We start from the raw sequence: 20,539 nt of genomic DNA, 5'->3' as shown, positions 1-20,539 counted from the left end.
TTACAGCATGTACTGTTGCCATGAATCTTCAGACCTGTTGCAACATAATTATTTCTGTTTTCCATAATGCAATATTAACTCTGCACCATGGCTTGGGATTCTCTTCTCAAATCCATGGGTATTTTTTTGTCTGTGGTCCAGAGAGGGGACCTGGCTGTGCCTTAGGTCACTGCAGGTGGCTTACCACACTCTCCTTTCCTTACACACCAAGACATGGATTAAGGTGCCAGATATCAGGCACCTGGGAAAAGATTTAAAAAGTCTGTTTTCAGAAACCAAAGCATTTAAATTCTGAAAAAATATGGTGTGAGGGGCTGTTGCCTTCCTCTCTGTCAGCTGAACTGAGGGGAAGACAGAGGACTGGCACACAGACGCACGCTTCTTTCATCTCTAAACATCTACTCTGTGCATTAAAACCAAAGAAGCCATAAATTTCCTTTACTCTCCTCAGCCACCTCAGGGTGTAGGAGGCTGTGGTTCTGACAGGAGCAGGGTGGGGCAAGGGTCTCAGCCGTACAGGGAGCTGGGGGATGGTTTCAGCAGCCAGGCTGGGTCTGCAGCGCCTGGGTGAGTGTCCCCAGGCAGTGTCACTCCCTTGGTGAGCAGGCAGGGCTGGCACCCTGCTCACAGCAAATGACAGGCAGAGCTTGGCTTGTCCTCTGCAGCATCACTGGGTCTTCAGCCCAGCTGCCTGTGTTGCACAGGCAAGGGTTTCATCCCCAGTGCCCTGGCAGTGGGAGTGAGTGGAGGAGAGCTGAGGTCGAATGAAATCCCTGCAGCACTTAAGTTCACAAGTAAATATCTAATTAGAGAAATGTTTGACTTCAATAATAAATGAGCAGAATATCAAGAGACTGGGAAAGTACACCTACAGCAAAGTTTTTACAATGGGGGCATTTTTTGGCCTGCCCTCCTAAGGTCCTCACTTAAGTGGAAAAACCATGTGTGCAGCTGCTAAGGAAAGGGAATGACTTTCCTTGCTCTTGCTCTAACAATTTGGAGGCACCCATCGGCAAACCCACCCTCATCAATTCTGCATCTTCCTGAAAATGTACTTTTAAGCACCTTAATTGCATTTCAGAGATAACCCTGCAGGCAAAGTGACAGGAAGAGAAACCATATGGAGCAGTTTGGCGGTCAGGCTCTTTGTTTTAAATCAATCAAACATCTGCGGCTAATGTAGCTTTGGGCTGCTCCTCAGGAAACATTAGCCCTATTAGTCTGGGCTGGCAGGAACACAAAATAATATATTTATGGACAAAGCACATGTGCATTACTGTTGGAGAGCGAGTGGAGGAGGAGGAGATCTGTGGTCAGCACTTTGCCTTCTCAGGAGGTCAGCTCCAAGAATCAAAGGGAGGGAGCAGGGGGTCCTGTCTCCTTGCTCCAGCCCCATGCCACCCACCTCCCTGCCTGGGAGCAGCCTCAAGAACTGATGCCACAATCCCAGATGGGAGAGGCCACCAAAAGAGACTGTGTGGCTGCTATATTAAAGGAATGTGAGGCTGGATGGTGGAGTGGGATGTTTTACAGCCTGCAGGGACAGTGAAAGGAGGGAAGCACTGGGTGATGGGGCTGGCCATGGGGCTGTCTGGCTCCCCACAACACTGCATCCCCACAGAGCTGGTGGAAAACATGGGCATCCCATCTCAGTCCCCACAAGCAGAGACAAGGACCGCGTGAGAGGGAGCTGGGTGTTACCAGGCTGGAAACAGCCCACACCCTACACAATTACAACACACAGAGCTGGGCTGGTTCCCTGCCTAGCACTCCCTTCTCAATCTAAACAGACAGTTCATCCCATTTTCATCTCATGTGGTGTCTATATGCACTCAGGTACGGGAAGCAGTCCCAAGGAGGAGGTGGGAGATGGAAAGGCAACAAGGCTTTTTCATTTGCATTGTCATGCAGACAAATACAGATGCATTTGCAGGTGCTTAAGTAAGTGAGAGGCTCTAGGACACATCCACCTGACAGCATTTCTCTAGTCTGTCCATCCATACCTCAGTTACCTGGGAAATGGTGAGCCATGACTGACAGTGTGAAGAGCAAGAACTTTGGGGCTGCTTCATAGCCAGTTGCCGTCCCTGTATGTGAAGGAATTTACAATAGAGAAATCTTAAAGGGTGTGAAAACACTGCATATAACTTTAATCAACTCCCCAAACCCACTTTTAGGCTTCTTTGTTTCTATTCTCTGCAGGGAAAACTGAAAGCCTGTGGCACTGACAGGGGTAAGTTAGAGCAGCCATTTTAAGGGAAAAGTGCATCACTGACAAATTTTGATTCTGCTGAAACAAAACGTTGTGAATCCTGAAAGCACAAACAATTGTTAATTTCAAGAGAAAACCCAAACTTATTCAGAGTAAGGAGTTGTATATTTGTTAGGCTGAGACAAACCTTAATGACTGAGACCTGCCCCTTAGTGACACTGTGAAATAATTGCACAACTACGACAGTTCAATTAAGTTTTCATTCCAGCACTAGACGAACCTGTCTTCTAAAATACAGTCTAATGATTCCTCTCCTATTTTTTCTGATACTAACAACACTGAGCAGAGTCAGGGATTTGGGGATGCCTCAACCCCGACTTGCCAAATGTTTAGATGTTTTATTCCAAATTTGCACCTCTACGCACTACAGTGACAGAGGGTGTGGAAGGGAGGATAGCAGAATGTATGATTTGGATTTTTTTTCCATGTACATATTTATGCTACCGTGTATATATCTGTTTGAGGAGCTTCCACTGGTACAGTGACTGTCAATTGCAAAGAGAATACTTTTACATTCAGGAAATGCAATGACTTACATCTGGAGAATACCAGCTCTATTTCCATATCTGGGTTTTCACGAGCATGCTCATTTGTAAGCTCCGGTTTTCCTGCAGGGATGCAGAGGAACAAGGCTGGTTTTGTGAAGCAGAGCTGCTGAAGCAGGTAGCTGCACACCCTGCAGACCTCCCTGCTGCCTCTGCAGCTCATGCCCCTCATATACCCCTCATTGTCTTTCTGTCCACATCCTCTCCACATATCCCACAGCCCTTGTGCTTTTCCAAAATGTGTCAGCTCCCAGTGTTTTTAGCTGCACTAAGACCATTCCTGCCCCAGCAAACTTCCCCATTTATCAGCAGATACCTACTTCCACCTTCTTCTTCTCTATGAATTTTGCTAACTCATCAGCCCAGAAGAGAGCTCCATCTCCTATGAAATGGGACAACCCCTGCGACAGCCTTTTCCTTTCCCAAAGAATGACAAAGTCTCAGTGCTCAAAGGCAGGAGAAGGACTTTCTTGAGAGCCCATGGAAGCAACATATGTGAAACACTTTACCCCTAAGGGAAAGCTGGAGAAACATCTATACATTTCCTCTGGTGCATGCATGAGAAGGCACAAGTCTGAAGACTGCTGCTAAATTTGTCAAAGGATGCATTTTCCAAAGTACTTGTAACTCCAATTTATTTGCACATTATTTGAAAATCCACCTCTACTCAAAAGAGTAAGTGCTGTAACTGTGCCAGGGACCTGCTGCACCAGCACCAGTCACTTACCACCTTCTCTGAGTGCCAAAAAAATCATAATTCTCAGTAGCATCCCCATCATGCACAATACACCAGGTTGGTTTGAATTTTCCCAGCATCACAAGCAAAATGTTTCCTTAAGCCATCCAGAGCTGAGGAGCTTCAGGAGGAAATCAAGAAGTAGCTCACAGAAACTGCTTCTGGTGGAGCTTCTCAGTGTGGCCAAGGTTCTTCTGGAAGGGTGGGAAGAATAAGTAGCAGGTGTTTCTGGGAGGGAAAAATGGTAGGGGGGAGTTTGCTTTGAAGATACTGTGTACCTCCACCCAAAAGCAACATATCATGGCTGGGGAAATACAGTAGTTAACTGAGGTCATGCAGCAGATTTCTGAGCATCAGCTGCCCCATGACCCCCTCGGTGGCTCAGCAGAGCAGGGACCTGTGTTTTGTAGGTCACAGAGCAGGATGGGGCCCCAGGCCCCATTTGGGGTTCAAATGGACTGAATTTCCACAGCTGCCACAAAAGATATTACAATTAAGAGTCATCCAAGTCCACACAGTCCAAGGCAATCATTTGTAATCATCAGCTACAAGGGGAAAGTTTTTCTTTCTTGAGCCGTACCTCATGGAAACTCCTGATCCAAGGAAAGGGAGTTTCTCATCAGAAATGACAGGAATTCAAAGAAAGGGTGACAGTCCTTCCCTGTGCAACTGAAGGTCTCTTGTGACCCCAAAGAGGTGATACTGCAAAAAAGGATTCAGAGAAGAGTCAGCGTGGTTCCAAGTTTAGTTTGTGCTGTCACCAGCTGCTTGAAAGACTTCAGTGCTGGAAGTGAAGGACATGGAAAGATAATGCTGCAGAGGAAAATTAAGTTCTTTGCCATTAATGTTGCTGTGGGGAGATGGAGGCTGTGGCCACCCTTGTGAGGAGTGTGCCTCAAAATTAAGAGAGGTGAGAAACAATGTGGTAACCACATGTGGATTTGAAGATGGTCTGATAAAACATTGATTCATGTCCAGGAACAAGGGAGGGATGTGACCTCATGGGAGTTGTTCCATGGCCTTCACATCCCTTTGGATGAGACCTATGGTATCCTCACTCCCAAGGAAAAAGGATGTGCAGGGCTGAAATAGAACCACAGCAATCATAGAATGGTTTGGGTTGGAAGGGACTTTTAGAGATCATCTAGTCCAAGGCCTCTGCAATGAGACATCTTCAATTAGATCATGCTGCTCAGACCCCTTCCAGCCAGATCTTCAATCTTTCCAGGGATGGAGCATACACAACCTCTCTGGGTAAACTGTTCCAACATTTTACCACCCTCACTGTAAAAAATTCTTCTGTATGTCTTATGCAAACTAACCCTCTTCTAAATAAAAGCCATTCCACCTTATCCAATCATTACAGATCCTTGTAAAAAGTCCCTATCCAGGTCTCTTGTAAGGTCCTTTTAAGTACTGGCAGGCTGGAAGGTGTCCCCACAGCCTTCTCTTCTTCAGGCTGAACAATCCCAGCTCTCTCCACAGGAGAGGTGCTCCAGACCATCACTTTCATGGCTTCCTCTGGACTCACTCCAGCACCTTCCTGAGCTGAGGACCAGAGCTGGATGCAGCACTCCAGGTGGAGTCTCACCAGAGTGGAGTAAAGGGACAGAATCACCTCCTCAACCTGCTGATCATGCTGCTTTTGATGCAGCCCAAGATGCAGTTGGTTTTCTGGGCTTTGGAACACTTCAGGTCATGTCCAGCTTTTCATCCACAGCACCATCAAGTCCTCCTCAGCATCATCTTTGTTCATGCCCAAGCTGTATTGGCAGAAAGGTTTGCCCCAACCCAGCTGCAGGCTACCAAGTGATCTTTGCCCTGTGGCCTCCAGGCTGGGCTCCTTTTGCCTTTTTGCCCATACTTTATTTGTTCTTTGAGGAGGCTGTGCTCAGGTGGGCTGCAGCAGCCCTTTACAAACAGGCAGTGAGGAGCCTTGCCCAGCCCATGTAGGGGGTTACCAGATAAGGTGGCCTGATAATGAAACTTTGCATCTTCACCCTGACCCACACTGCCTCTGTGAGCTTTGCAAGACCCATTGTCCAAGAACCATAACCTGTCCCTAATCTTCCCCCTTGGTACCATATTAATCAATGTTTGTTTTCTTTTGCTTTCAGCAGATTCTCTAATTATTAACTGTGCAGAGGACTTGTGGTTTAGTGCATGGGTTACTTCCTCTCACTGGGGGAAGGTGCTCTACACAAGCCAAGGGCTTGTTTGCTCCTTGGTGCTCCTGAAAGATAAGAAAGCCATTGAACAATGGGAATCCAATCATCTCCCTTTTTCCTCCATGACCATTAGTTTGATTCATGGTACTTTTTGTTTGTCACTGATGAGTAATGAGCTATTCCATCTTCACTCTAGATCTATGCAGAAGTGATAGGTGCACATCACACAATGTAAAAGATGTGAGGATTTAACCCCTCAGCCAACAATGTACTGCTAACAACTTGTGCCTTGGAAATAGTGTTGTGGTAGCAGAGGGGAAAAGTATTTTTTTAAAAATCTACCTTTGATTAGGGACATACACTTTTGGAGTGACAGCCTGCCAGAAATACAGTGTTACACAAGCTCTCATCATCTGAACCAGCATCCTGGAGCTGCTCATTTTTCTCTCTCAAGGTCATACTGTTATTATGCAATTGCACAAGCAAGGCAGGGACTAAAGGTGTAAATAGACAAAGAAGGTTTTGACTCATTCCCACGAGCACAGGGCCTTTAGGACTGCCCATTTAAGTACACATATCTGAAATAGTCCCATGTTTTCTATCAATTTGGCCCTATTCAGTCTGGGGCTGAGAAGTGCCACCCATCCCTGTATGCTGGGTATCTTGGGGTTCCACTCTGCCTGTGCCAGGCTGGAGCTGTTCAATGAGGGTGCTGTGCCAACATCCCCAACCACCTTCCCACCCATCTGGAGCACAAGGCACGTGCTTCAGTCCCATCGTGAGCAGCCATAGCCAGAAACCCCAGTGCCAGGTCAGCCTAGTGGTCCCTTGGGACCAGCCCCTCCCTCCAGCAATGCCCAGTGCAGCAGAGGCTCAGTGCCTTTTCCTCTCTCAGTTAGGAGCAGTGGCACCCCAGCTGGCAGGCAGCCTTTGCTCATGCCCCCCTGACTCACCCCAAGTGCCATCAGGAGAATCCATGTGCGGGTTAACAGCAGCGCTGAAACGGAGATGGTTTTCCAGAGCCCGCCGGAGCTGACTCATAGAGCAGAGCTTTGCCAGCAATGACAGGGGGATAGAAATCAGGGCCCTGATGAGCTTCTCCCTCAATTATTTATTTATTTTGTGCACCATCTTCTCCTTCTGCCTGTTGGCAAAGAGAAGAATTCATAAATGATGGTAATAAATGCGGAATGACAGCTAATCTTAATTGACCAAAGCTTCCCTAAAAAGACTGGGTTGTGCTGGATGTAATATGCTCTAAACGTAAAAATATAAGCCAGGAAATTACATTGGTGGTTTTACATGCCTTTAATCGAATGGGGTTTATGCTGCCAAGCAACAAAATCAAGGTGGGATCCATCTGTGAGGGGGATTTTTTTTTCCCCAAAAGAGGAATTCTGCAGTTCAGTGGCCTTGCATTGCTGCTCCATCCTGCTGCCTCTGCTTCCCAAACCCGCTAATTTGGGCTCCAAAGTGGCACCACTCAGCAGAGGTTTATTTTCTTCTGCCTAGTCTATCTTCACCTTTCTGGGCATTCACCACATGCTTAGTGCAGCCACTGTGCTAAGACACCACCGAGATGTGCCTGAGGGGACCCCCTGTATTTTGCTGATGACATTTTACCTTGGTGAGTTACTTATTTTCTGTCTGAATATAATGCACCTCGAACTGTCATTTTTTTTCCAGAAAACATTTTTTCCTGCCAGGAAATGAGTATTGATAGCAAGATGTCCTCTTATATTCCATCAACTCCAGCACACTTCTCTTGGAAACAAGTGTGGGAATGCCTGGGGGATCTTTAGGGCTAGGGGGATCTTTAGGGCTTGGGGGAAAGAGGAAGAGGCCAGGCACAGCTATTCCCTTCAAGACAGGTGAAGCCCTGGCAGACCTCTTCTCCAGTCAGAGGGTATCCACTATTTTCTGGTGATCCAGGGAACCAGGGTGGCTGTGGCTGCTCCCACTCCTGCCTTGGGCTTGCAGCACCATCTCACTCCCCAAATTACTTCTCTACATGGAGGTGTCTGGAACACCGGGTCTGGGACTAGTGAAGGATGAGGGCCAAAGGAGAGGGGAAAGTTAGGAAGGAAACCTGAAGACAGCAGCATTTTTGCATCCTGCCAGGATGCTCCTGCCTGGGGTTTCTTCCCGCACTTCCCGTCCCGGGTAGGTCCCCTCCCCGCCTGGCATGCCAGCTCAGCTGGGCTCGTACTGCGGCACTTTCCTGAGAACATCCCAGAGACTTCAGAACCTCCTCCTCGTCCTGGCAGAATGACTTGCAGCTTTTCCGAAAACTGGCAAGCAGCCTCAGTGCTTTGCCACGGGAAGAAGGTTAACTCCTTCCCTCCTTCTCTCCTTCCCTCCCCTTCCCCCCAGCCCGGCGCATCATCCTGCTGCTGGTTTGCCTAGGAACTGGCTGCCGGGAACGACGGAGGAGGAAATAGTTTATTTTTAAGAGCATTTAGCCCTCGCAGCTTCTTGGCTCGGGGTGTCGGGAATCAGCCTTGCACCGACAGCCAGAGGTTTCATCCATCTGAGGCCATGAGATAAAATCATTTGCACGTGGTTTGTGCAAAGGGCAATTATTGAGGGTTTGGGGGTCACTTGTTTGCAGGGTGTGGAACATTTAAAAGTGAGGACAAAAGCTTTATCCTTCAGGCACTGCAGGGAGGAGCTGGCAGCGGCTCAAAGGGTGCCCAGCCCCGAAGGAATATTTTAAAGTTTTCCTATTTTGTAGCTCTGCATAAGAGAAACCCGCAGCAATCGCGCAGCAGGACTCCCGCCTCCTCTTCCTAGCTGTGCCTTGGGCTTGCAGCGTCACCTTTTTCAAGAATACCTGTTTTCCTGGTTAATTTTCAAAAACATTATTTCCCCCCCGCCCTTACAGGAAGCTCTGCAGGTACAAAAACCATGGGAGTTCAATGCACTGCAGCTGCAAACCCAGCTAAGCACCTGGCTCCCTGCTTTGCACCCAGGTAAAGGGTGACCCTGGGGTGCTGCCTCCATTCCCCTCTGTCCGTGGGCTCCTCTGAGCCCCCACCTCGATGAGAAGAAACACCAAGAGAATGCCACAGCAAAGGGGTCCAGCCCAGTAAGACAGACCTTAAACTTCTTCCCATTTTTCAGACTCGATTCTCACTCCTGAGATGTCAAGATTTCAGATTATTGGGAGATAAATTTAGAACAGATCTGAAAAGTAATTTAGAAACCTAAAAATACCTTGTGAGCCTGTCTATCCAGTGACTGCAAAACCAGAAGGGAGGAAGAAGGAGGAAAATGACTGGGGGCTAGGGGCAAAGAGGAATAAACAAGTATGAGACCAGGCAGACATGACAGAGAGAAACCTCTTTTGCATGTGCTGCTGATCACTGGGATCTGGAGTTGGACAGGAAGCTATCTTAACTTGTCTCTGCACACATTGAGAAAATGTGGCCAGCTATTCTGATGTTAAAATTGGGAGATGCCATTTCATGTCACAGTGGGTAGCCCTGTGTGACTGCTCACTGCTCCACCATCTGCACCCTGTCCCAGCTGGGGCACCACCAGTACCCATGGCCCAGCAGGGTGTGATCCCTGATAATGTCATGGGAAACACCATTTGCCCTGAATGATTAACCAGAAGTGGAGCTGGTGGGGATCAAATAGCAAAGGGGAATTTTCTTCAGGAGTTTTGGGAAATTGGGTAAACACAACTTGGCCAGTGATGGGGATTTGCCACAGCAGGGTCACACCTGGAGGTCACTGACAGTCCCTGGCATGGTGAGCTGGGTCCAGGGTACCACCAGGAAATCCAGCCAAGAGCAAAAGCAGATGAGATTGAAGATAAACAGCAATGTTTAAGCAAGGTGTCTGTGCTGAGGAGAAGCCACCCACTGCATGTATTACAATCCATGCTGCAGGAAGGACCAGAGGCAGGCAACACAATGCAGGCAGGGCTGGCTGCCCCAGCCAGAGCTGGAACAGGCATCCTGGTCCCCCATGAGAAAGCAACCAGTGGGACCAGTGTACTTGACTGCCATCACAGCACCAGAGACCCCAGGGGGAGTGTGGCAGCCCAGGAGGGCATGAGGAGGAGGCAGTGAGGCCTGCAGATGTTTCCTGCTTGCTGAACATGAGCTGCAGAGAGGATATAAATATTGGTGCTGTGAGCTAAGCCTTGCCTCGTATCACGCCTTGCTTTTATAACCTCTTCTTTTTAATATCCTGTTGAGACAAACAGCCTGTGCAAGTGTGGGGGGGATCTGCCAAGCAGCTGAGCGTTTTAGAGGATTTCAATCAGAAAGATGCTCTAAGAAATTCAGTATTGCAGGAAGTGCTGGGCTGCTAAACTGTTCCTGTCCCAGCACTGAGTCCCTCAGGAGCAACAGGGAGATGTGACATGGCCACAGAGTCTGGGTCAGGCACTTGGGTTCAGTGGCAACAGACCATGGAGAGCAGATTGCTGCAGGACAGGGAGGTGATATGACAAGTGCTGAGATGGTTGGTCCAAGGAGTTATAGGGTGCCAGGGACATCTCCCATGTGATCTCCTTGAATGCCACTGGGACACTATAATGCTTTTGTCTAGCTGCAGCTGGCACACATGGTGATGAATATCATTGGGTAGATCAAACATGGCTTTTCATATGGTGGGACAGCTGGCCACTGTGAGCCTGTGCACTTCTGGCTGCAGCAATGTCACCTCTCCTTCTGTATCTCCCATCAAACACAGGTGACATTGCTGCAGGTATTTTTCCTTCCCCTCTCAGCACATATCCCAGCTTCCTGAGAGTGCTGTCACACATCCAGAAGCACATGGGGCTGAGGCCCACAAGGGGCAAAGCCTCTGCTTTACTTACAACTGTGTCCCCTGATGAGTGATGCCTGGAACATTTTCCCCTTGAGCTATGAATTGTGCCCTGTTTCTGTAGTAGGTGGTTTTGAGGCAGACACATGATAATCCCTCATGCAGTCTGTCACCTTAATCCTATTTCCAATTGGAAACAGGAATGCAGACAAGGAGGATGGCATGGGTCAAGGTGTCACCTCTCCTTGCACCATCAGCACCCAGACTGGGAAGGTGGGTGCCCAGTAGCACAATGCCCATATGGGCTTCACCATGGCCATAAATCCTCTAAACTGTGGGGTGAATTTTCAGCCTCACCAGTTTGCCCCAGCACTCCTCTGCATCCCAGCCAGCCCCATGATTCTGTTGTAGTAGGGCCAAGTCCTGCTCCCTGCTATGGTGTAGCTGATCACCTTCCTGAGTGGGGGAGCTATGGGAGGAATTTCACCTTGCCCCAGCTCCCATAGTTACCACCCCTGCCATTAAGGTCTGGTGAACCATCCCCTCCCCTCAGCAGAAAAAGCCTCACTCTTAATGAAACATGTAACGAAAATGTAAGTCATTTCTGTCACTTTGGGGACAAGCTATTTTTGCAAGGCATGCTCAGCTTTTTGACTGCTTTTGCCATGGGGCAACAGGCGCTGGGTGCTGGATTCCCGCAGGATAGGAATCTCCATCTCCCTCTCCACAGGGTGGTGGCACCCGGGGGACAGCGGGGTCTGTCCCCACCAGAGCTGCACAGAGCTCAGTCTGGGTGGCTCTGTCCTAACAGTGACATGCAGTGGCGGCAGGCTGCAATGGAGGCTGGAGATGCCCTTGTGCTGGTGCCGGCTACAGCCCCGAACAGGCTTCTTCTCTAAAGGGTCAGTGCTTTATCTTGGCAGTGAATTCTGCCCTGGTTTTGCACAGCACCGTTTCCTCCCAGCTGCGCTCTGTTCCAGCTGTGAGTGCACACCCTGTCAGCGCAGACCTGGCCGAGCAGCAGCAAAGCTGTCCCGCTTTTCCCGGGACACCGCCAGCCAGGTGCTGCTGCTGCATTCCCGGAGCCAGAGGCGAGGCTGGCGCTGACCGGGGGATTCCTGCGGGCACATGCCCCGTGTCCCACTCGGGCTGTGTCCGGGGTCTCACCGCGGGTCTGTCCGTGATGGGATCGCTGGCAGGGTGGGAGCTTCTCCCCCGCCCTCCGTCCCCTCCGCACCCGCCCGGCTCCGGCGCGTTCTCCTGCGCTGCTCACCTGCTGCTGCTTGCAGATCAAGTAGCTAATGTCTAAGCAGTCCCATTTAAACCCACAATCGAATTACAGGAACAAAATTAGAAGCCAGACTGGAGCCACTTTAAAAGTTGGGCCTTATTTAATAATTGTGTCGCAGTTATTTTTTCCTCTTATCACCATTTATTCTCATTCTGAGGCTGGTCTGTAATAATAGAGGAGGTTCATTTGTGCTCCCCCTCCTCTTTCCGATGTCTAGTCTTTCTGTGTGGATTTCATTTCTGCCTTGTGAAAAGGCATTAGGATAAATAAAACAAAGATGCAGTACTACAGGGATCTGCGTTAATGGGAGGGCACCACACTCGCCCCTTCCACAGCCTGCCCTTTCCTATATGACAGGGGAGAATCAAAAGGCTGGAATCTCTCTTTCAGCCCTGCCCCGTGCCTTTAGGTATCAGTCTATCAAGCGTGGAAGCAGAAATTGCAGAGCAGCTCTTTCTTTAAAGGCAGCGCCCTGCAGAAGCTGGAGCCCGGAGGAAGCGCCGGGGCGGTTTGGGAGCGCCGTGTCCCCTCTAGTGGGATCTGCGGAGAATTGATGGAGCAAAGGAGAAGAGAGCCTCAGCTTCCCCACCGAGGGGTGAAAGGATGGGACAGCCTCCCCCTCCCTCCTTGCATCCCTGCTCCACGAGGCCAACAGAGCAGGCGTGGAGATACTGGGGTGGTAAGGGTGTGCAGCCCCAGCTGGGAGCTGGCTTGCACTGAAGGAGCTGGGGGAAATACTGTTGTAATAATTTGCCTATTAATTAAAGATGTGACTTAATGAGAGGTTAGATTCATTCACCTGGCTGCATTTTCATCTGTTTCCAGACATTGCTGGAATAAAAATAAATGCTTTCATTTTCTCACTAAACCTCCAGCATTTTAGCAAAAACTATTTTTAGAAACCTCATAAAACAAATCTATAGTCATTCTACATAAGGCAAACACTACTGTGTGCTTAGCAGCTGCTGTCCCCCAAACTGCTGTTGAAATCTGCCTGTATTCAAAATACCTCCAAAATTGTTTATGCATCATTTTGATGACAAACGCCCCTGTGACACACCTGAATTCTCGTTTTCTGTGAATGAAGCATGACCCTAACTAATGTACTCAGACAGGCTTTGCTTTCAGGAGCTATAGCAGGCATCACACAGCCTAGAAGCTGCTTTGGGGTAATGCACGAAGTCCCAGTGCAGCCCAATCCTGCCTGTGCAGAAGAGCTACCCATTGGCATGGGGGCTGAGGCATGGGAGATCTCCATGAAGGCAATTAAGGCTGGATGCAGCTTTCAGGGCTGGACCTAGGTAATCTTAGAAGTTTATTACGACCCAACCCATTCTGTGATTCTACAAATTTTGGCCAGGAAGATGTGAAGAACCTCCTGCATGGCCAAGCCTCTTGCTGAGCACAGGGAGAGGCTGAAAGCTAGGAAGAAGTCAGTGCCAGGGGATGAGCCAGCTGGCTTCTCACTTTTCTCTGTGCCTTACCTGCACCCACTATTCCTCTGCCAAGTTGCTTTGAGGAAACAGCCACAGTGGCTTCAGCTGTGAGCAGGCTCATTGCTGGTGGAATGCTTGGACAGAGGTGTTTAAGATGCCCAAGAGAATCAAAGGCTTCATCCTGCAGCTCAGGGAGCTGGACACACGGGAAATAAACTGGGAGCTGGGAGTGTGCAGCAAGCAAATCTGACAGCAGCATGGTGCTCAGGCCCTGTAAGCCAGGAAACAAACCAGGGTCAAGTGCTGGATGGGGCTCACCATCCCACCACTCTGAGGAATGTGCTGGCCTTTATTCCTCCATGCATGACCCCACTACCAGAGTCTGCTTTCCACGGTCTGCAGGTTATTTTCCTTAACTCTCTACTTATCAAGGCATCTACTGGGGGTGCTTATGAGGCAGAACTGGCCATGGCACACGATTAAACATGGGCTCAGTGTCCAGCAGGACAGGCAGTCCCACTGCTGGCAGGCACCAAGAAGAACGTGAGCCTTGGGTAGACATGAGTAATAACCTCCTCTTCAGAGGGGGCCTCTAGATCGGGGATTTGCATGGACTGAGCTGTTCAACCTCCATTTTAGGTTTGAGCTCCGAGTGAATGTGAGAATCCTTAAATAAAATCAAAGCAGAAAGGCAGGTGGGTATCAGGAAAGCATTTAAATATCACAACACTACAAAGGAAGTGATAGCCGCACCTTGCTCCATTCACAGCTCCAGTCATTTACACATCAAGTAGGTGAATTCGAGAGTGCAGAAATAGACCTGTAAATATATCGAGATCCTGCTTTTTTTGCAGTAGTTCATTTTCAAAGCACATCTACTCCTTAGCATGCATTTGGGGTCACACTCCATTTTGCAGCCCTGCCTTACTTCCCAAAACTAACAGTTTCAGTTTGCTAGCTTTCCTCTGCAAGTGAAGCACAAAATGCAAACACCTAACTTGTAGTGTTGTCACCACTTTCATCTTGCTGCTAATTACTAATGCAAATTATGTACATACCTAAAAATGTCTTCAGTACATTCCTGCTACTTGTTTCTTATTTTTAATGTATATGTGGCAAATATTTCCATATTTCATACTTCTACATTCTACTACCCACATCCAAACCTTAAAGTAGGATATCCCTGTGATCAAAGGCAACGAGGAGAACTGGAACAGAGCCACTCCTCTTGAAAAAGATGAATTTATGATGTTCAGTGACAAGTCTTGTTGCACATCTTGATTTTTCATCTTACCTCAGGCAGTCCAGCGACCCCCTATCATATGCTTTGCTATCATCTCACTTCTGATTTGTGAAATACAGTTTCTCATGATTTCTTGAGTGCTGCATGAGAGCTAATTCTTTAAGGTTCCTGTCAAGTACCAGTCTGAGGGAATGGTGTCCAGCTTTGGAAAAACCATTTGCATTCGAAGGACAAGCTTTAGTCAAAGGTGGGATACCAAAACTTTGAGGTGCCCCATATAGTGTAGATCCAAGCTCTCCAACCACACTTCCCTCCAGCTGGCACTGCAGGTGTCCTCCTTACCTTGGTAAGCCGCATTACTTGCACATGAGACACCCCAAACCCTTCCTTCACCATTTCCCTTATTCTCCTCCAGAGCTCTTGAAAGTTCCCACCCCAAAGCTCTTCAGCTGAATTTGTTTCCAACTGCTGCATTCTTTTCTAGCTCTTACTGTTCCTTGTGCTGTAGGCTGTCATTCCAGCCATTGTGCCTCTGCTCTCCACACTGCTCTGCCCACCACCTGCCTTGCCTGAAAACCTGAAGCCTCCATCCCTTTCCATCTGCTGCCACTAACACCAGAAGGCAGTTGCTGCACATACCTGTGTCCTGCCCTGATCCTACCAGTCCCACTAAAATGTGTCTCTTCAGCTCCCTGTAGTGCCTCATCCTTTCACAAGTTTCACCTGTGTCTCCTACAAAACATAAATCCCTTGATGAAAGCTTCAAGGCAACATGGCTGTGCTGCTCAAAGACTTCAGGATGGGTTGAGGGCCAACTGGCCAAAAGAACCCAACAAAATGACAGACATGCCATGGAGCCCCAAGAAATTACCCATTTAAAAGCAGTTGACTCTGAGCCTTAGGATTCTGCAGGCTCACAGAATGAATGAATGCTAACAAAACAGGCATTCCTGAAAATGCCTGCCCACACATTAATTCCAGATGTTTTTATTGTATTTAATCTTGTTTTCATCCCACTGAAAAAGCTGAGTAACTGTGATCTGGAAGGGCTGGGAAATTGAGGAAGCACAGTGACCACAGAAAGCATTTCAGACAGAGACTGGCACATCAGTTCAGCACAAACTGTCGCAGCAACCTTAAAAAGAGAACTTTTAAAAAGGTCAGCATTGGTTTAATCCAAGTGAAACCAGACGATGACGTGTCTCTGGTTTGGAACCCATTTTTCCAAGACCAACACACAGGAGTTCACATTTTCCATTTCCATTTGACAATCAGATATAAACAGGGACTTCCTTGTGATGGTTGCGAATATTTTATTATAGAGTCTTATCAACAAGTTCTCTGAAAATCAGTTTTTCAGAACTAAAATCTAATCTGGCAGGGTTCAATAAGTAACAAGATGAACTCAGCCGTGGCAAACAAAATATTACTAAGTTACTTTAAATAAATTTTATCACAACAACCTCAGGAAGAGTGTGTCCTGGAGATTTAGGCAGTTTATCTTGGATTTTTATTAATATTTTGGATCCTTTTTGTTACGCTCTAGACACAGCTGTCTTCATTTTGATGTTAGAATGGGATAGATCTTTGGGTGCCTTTATGCCTGTGATTCTTGTCTTATTTTATAGTGCTGTAATAAAAAATAGCATCATCAGCATTCAGTGCTCACCACAGTACATTTAAGCAACTGGTCATTGCACTGAAACAGAACTTCTGGTGAAACTGAGATTATTTCCAGGCAGAAATTGCTCACAACAGGTCTAGCTCCCAAGTCTCTTCCAGCCAAGTCTTTTCTATGACATTTATTAAAGTAATTTGATCAGGTTATGTTGCACACAGTAGGACATTCAGAATTCCACCTTGACCTTCACAGCAGCATCTAATACTGCCTGGAAGATACTACAGAATCCTTTTCCTTATACATACAATCAACATTCTCAGCTTGCAGCTACTTGTTGACAAACACTTTCAGTTAAATACAAGGAAACCTAAGAACAGAGGTTACTTATTTGAAAATGAGTATTACTGTATTTTTAATGTATTTTGGATCATTTACCTCAACTCTTGATTTCCAGGTCTTAATTGCACATAATTTAAAACAAAAGTAATATAATGTTTTAACATTAATCAAATGTAACATTTCAGAATTGTTTTTATTGTGCAAAACATAAGCAGTAAGTCTTATTAGTTCAATAAGCTCAAAAAGCAGGGGATATTAAAAACAATATTCACATCCAGTGTGCAATTTTTATCCCTACTTCCAACTTTTGATGTGGAATCTACAATTCCCATCAGTAAGTGCTATCTGAAAATACCAATAATTTCTTTCACCTTTCATTATTTGGAGGAGACTCACAATTTATTTTTGCATTAGGTTTTTATGCACAACTAAAGCAGCTGTTTAAGTTGATAAATACAAAATAAGACACTGAAAAGGGTGAAAAATAACCAACATGCTGAAGGCATCCACCTAAATGGTGGCATGACTGATAATTTATAGCTTATATTAAAAAATTGAATTGATAATTCTGATTTTCCATTTTCAAACTCAAGATTTCACCAAATTACCCCAAATTTTGTTTTACAGTTTTGGCATCTGCTAATTGAAAAAGTAATTTAATGCAATACTTATTTTTAATTAAAATATTTATATTGCTAGATATGAAGTACTACCAGTCAAGGCAGTCACAAAAACCATTTGATGTTTACATAGCACCATATAGATAAATATCTCCTTCAGTAAGAGAAATTATGTTCTGCTAGGGAACATAATCACATTATCTTCTGAATATTTTAGGTATCTTTGCCTTCCACATCATAAATATGTGCAACAATTCCTTAATTTGAGAAAAAAATGCACATAATTCAAGCTTTAAGGTGGCGCTATCATTAATTCAAATTCTCCTTGTATAAAAGTATCAAGAACTCTTCAGTAGTCAATTGAATATTCAAAAACAGATCTATAGTTGTATGTAAACTTGTTAAAAAACAAACCACCACATTATTTGGCTTTAAAGTGACAAAGTATTTTTCTTAACATAATTTACTAGGCATATGAAGTACTAACATCAAACTATAATTTAAAAAGTAGCAGAGACTGGATTATCTCTGATATTGAAATACTCAATTAAAATATATAAAGAATCTCCAAAACATGTAATTGCAAATCATTACAGTGGTATTGCTCATTCCAATAATAATCCTTCCTATAAGGAGGCTGAATATTAAATAAAATACATTAAGCTGTTGTAGTTCCCAATTAGAGAACATCAATACTCTGCCTCTGCCTCTCCTTCAGCTCAAATTCACTAAAATATGGACTAGGCATTCTAATGAAAGAAAATGGGAAATATGCTCATTATCCAGGTGGATATCTCCCAGCCCTAATCAAAATCTTATCAGCTTATCCACAATTGTTAGATTTAGACTAGTAACAAATCTTGCAGTAAAGTGTTAAAAATAGGTGGAATAACTAACAAGCTATCTTCTGTATTTCAAATCACAGAAATCTACACATCAAAATATTTATAGAAGCCTGAGTGCTGGTGACATCATTGACTCTTACAAACTGAGTCTTCCGTAAAAGTTGCACAGATGGAAAAGGATGCCTTGAGATAAATGGAAATAAAATCCAACAGAAGATAGATTTCCTAATATTGAGCCTCAATTTCTTATAAACTAACAAACATATTTCAGTGACAGACACTGCTCATTATTTTGGCCCCGTCCCTTTCCCAAAATCAGTTTTGTAAGCTGTTACCACTCCAATTAAAAAACAAATCCTCTTAAAATATTGTGTATGGAGTTCTGGGTTCCAAAAATAAAATACATAGGCAGTTTCATATTCTTGCTATGAAACATCAGCTAAAAATATGACAGTTCACAAAGAAACCAAATTGCATTTTGTACATTGTATCTCTATTGATACAGTTCTCCATGTTGGAGAATTCAGCATTTTTATAGAGTTCAACATGTGCAAAGTTCAATTAAATTTTGAAGAAAATTCCAGTTTCAAAAGTTACACGTAATTTTGTATCTGACAGGACAGTTAAAAAAAAAAAAAAAAGCTGTACAAAGTTAGCTTCAAACCTTTTCATTCCCCCAAAAATAGGCACTCAGTGGTTTAAGTGTGCAAATGGCTTCTTAGAAGAAACAGTGTGCAAACAGAGCCTGTTCCATTAGCTCTGCATTCTTTAGTGATTTCCTAGAGAGTATTGCCATTAAATGCTATCTACGGTATGACTTTCTAAGGAACAGAGGACATTCAGTCCACAGAGTCACAGATGTCTTTCACTTTCTGGTTGAAGTCTTCAGGTTGATCAGCGTACACGTAATGACCTGCACCGAGGATAGCCTGGAGGATAAAGGTGAAGAAGCACGTCAGTATCACAAACAAATAAACAAATAAATACTAGGACAGGTGAAGAACCTGGCTTTTATACATCACCTAAGAGTTGGCATCATACAACCTAAAAAACACTCTAAACGTTAAGGAATACCAAAATATTCTTTTCCTTGTAAAGAAACTTTCCTACAAAGGAAAAGGAAGTGAAACTACTGCTTATTCAACCGTTCACCTTCTTGAAAAAAGCCCCACCACTGAAGTGTGCACAAGTCACTGCACAAAAAATTTAGCAGATATATATGCCTTGCAGATCAAATTTCAGATCCATCTTGATTCCCTTCACTCTCCACTCAAATAGTCTATTTCTATAATTTGTTATTCTCTGCAAAAATGCTACAAATTAACCTGTCACCAAAGCCTACAGCAAAGGTACTTGACCTGTTTTCTTTCTATTTTCCAGTCAGTGCAAGACTAATCTTTATTTAAAGCTATTTTCTCTTCCCCTCCATAAAACACCCTTTCTTAAGTCCCTAACTGAATCTCCTACAAGTACAGCTATGAAACTCAAAGTAAAAATTACTTAGGCATAAATGCATGTAACAAAACCACAGAACCTCTGTGCATTTTACCAAGCATGGCCAGTCCACATTTAGGTCTCATTAGAGCTCCTGCCCTCCTATGTGTTTTTGAGTGTGCCTGCAATTCTACCACTCCAATTTACCTTTTAGAATCTGTTTCTGGCTCAGCAAAATTTTAACCTGGAATACAATACAATTTTCAACAGTCTCTTCTAAAAGTCCCCAAGTAGAGTGGAAAAAATCTCCCTGAATGGTATAAGCTTATCCCAGCAATATACTGTACATTTTCAAACAGTGATTTTCTGTTACAACTCCTTCTCTCTGGTTAAGCAGTTAAGTGACACTTCCAGTCTGCATATCAACATTCATGAAATGTATCTGTGCTCTTTAATACACTTAAAACAGTTGATAATAATGTCTTTTCTCTGAGTTCCTCCTCTAAATTCAGCTGTATCAAGTTAAAAAATTTTATTTGGATGACCAGTTATAGTATACTATCAATATTACATATTGTACACTTCTGTCCAGATAGTTCCAGACATCAGTAACATCACAGCTGGTATGTTCATTTTATCACCTCACAGCATTTTAACATGTATGAATATTCAATTATCACAGCTGACTGATGTGAAAATGTGTGAACAATACTTTTAAATTAGTTTGTTTTTATAGAAATCAACAACAAAAAATGCAGCGTGCACATTCGCATCAAGTTGTAAGTACACACATTTCAAATGACAGTATCATACCTCTAAACAAAAATGCATTAAGAGGTAAGACAACACTAAGTATTTTTTTAATGACTTAAAGAAAGATGCTCACAAGAGCCTAAGCACTAGGTGAAAACTACTCTCTTACCAGAAAAACAAAGGCATTATATAGACAGAAGAAGAGAGTTTATGAGAGCCTCTCCACTACCTTACATATATATCTGGCAATAGTAGGACTGGTGTAGTTTAAAACACAGCGACCACAACACCTACTTCTACCTACTAAAGAACAAAATACAGAATCACCTTGCTCACAGATCTAGTTTGGCTTCTAGTGCTACAGTAAGTTTTGTTCTTAGCCTGCGGACTCAACACTTTTGTCTGGGTTTTCTTGGATGTAACATTTGTTTTCTCTCTCTCTGTTACAGAAAAC

The 20,539-nt window shown here is 45.1% G+C and overlaps 1 protein-coding gene across 3 annotated transcripts in view; it reads right to left on the bottom strand.

The window, feature by feature from the left end:
* Positions 1-15,766: 15,766 nt before the first annotated feature.
* The window catches only part of ABHD5 (abhydrolase domain containing 5, lysophosphatidic acid acyltransferase), a 28,434-nt gene continuing 23,661 nt past the window's right edge, over positions 15,767-20,539 (bottom strand). For all 3 annotated transcript variants that reach the window (XM_056483493.1, XM_056483495.1, XM_056483494.1), the window contains exon 7: positions 15,767-18,827. In XM_056483493.1, the coding sequence (XP_056339468.1) occupies positions 18,738-18,827 (90 nt within the window). In that variant the 3' untranslated portion in view covers positions 15,767-18,737. The remainder of the gene's footprint in view (positions 18,828-20,539) is intronic.

This window comes from Oenanthe melanoleuca, chromosome 2 (assembly GCF_029582105.1).
Source record: "Oenanthe melanoleuca isolate GR-GAL-2019-014 chromosome 2, OMel1.0, whole genome shotgun sequence".
NCBI lineage: Eukaryota > Metazoa > Chordata > Aves > Passeriformes > Muscicapidae > Oenanthe > Oenanthe melanoleuca.
The sequence above is the reverse complement of the archived record's forward strand: the minus strand, read 5'-3'. Positions and strand labels throughout refer to the sequence as shown.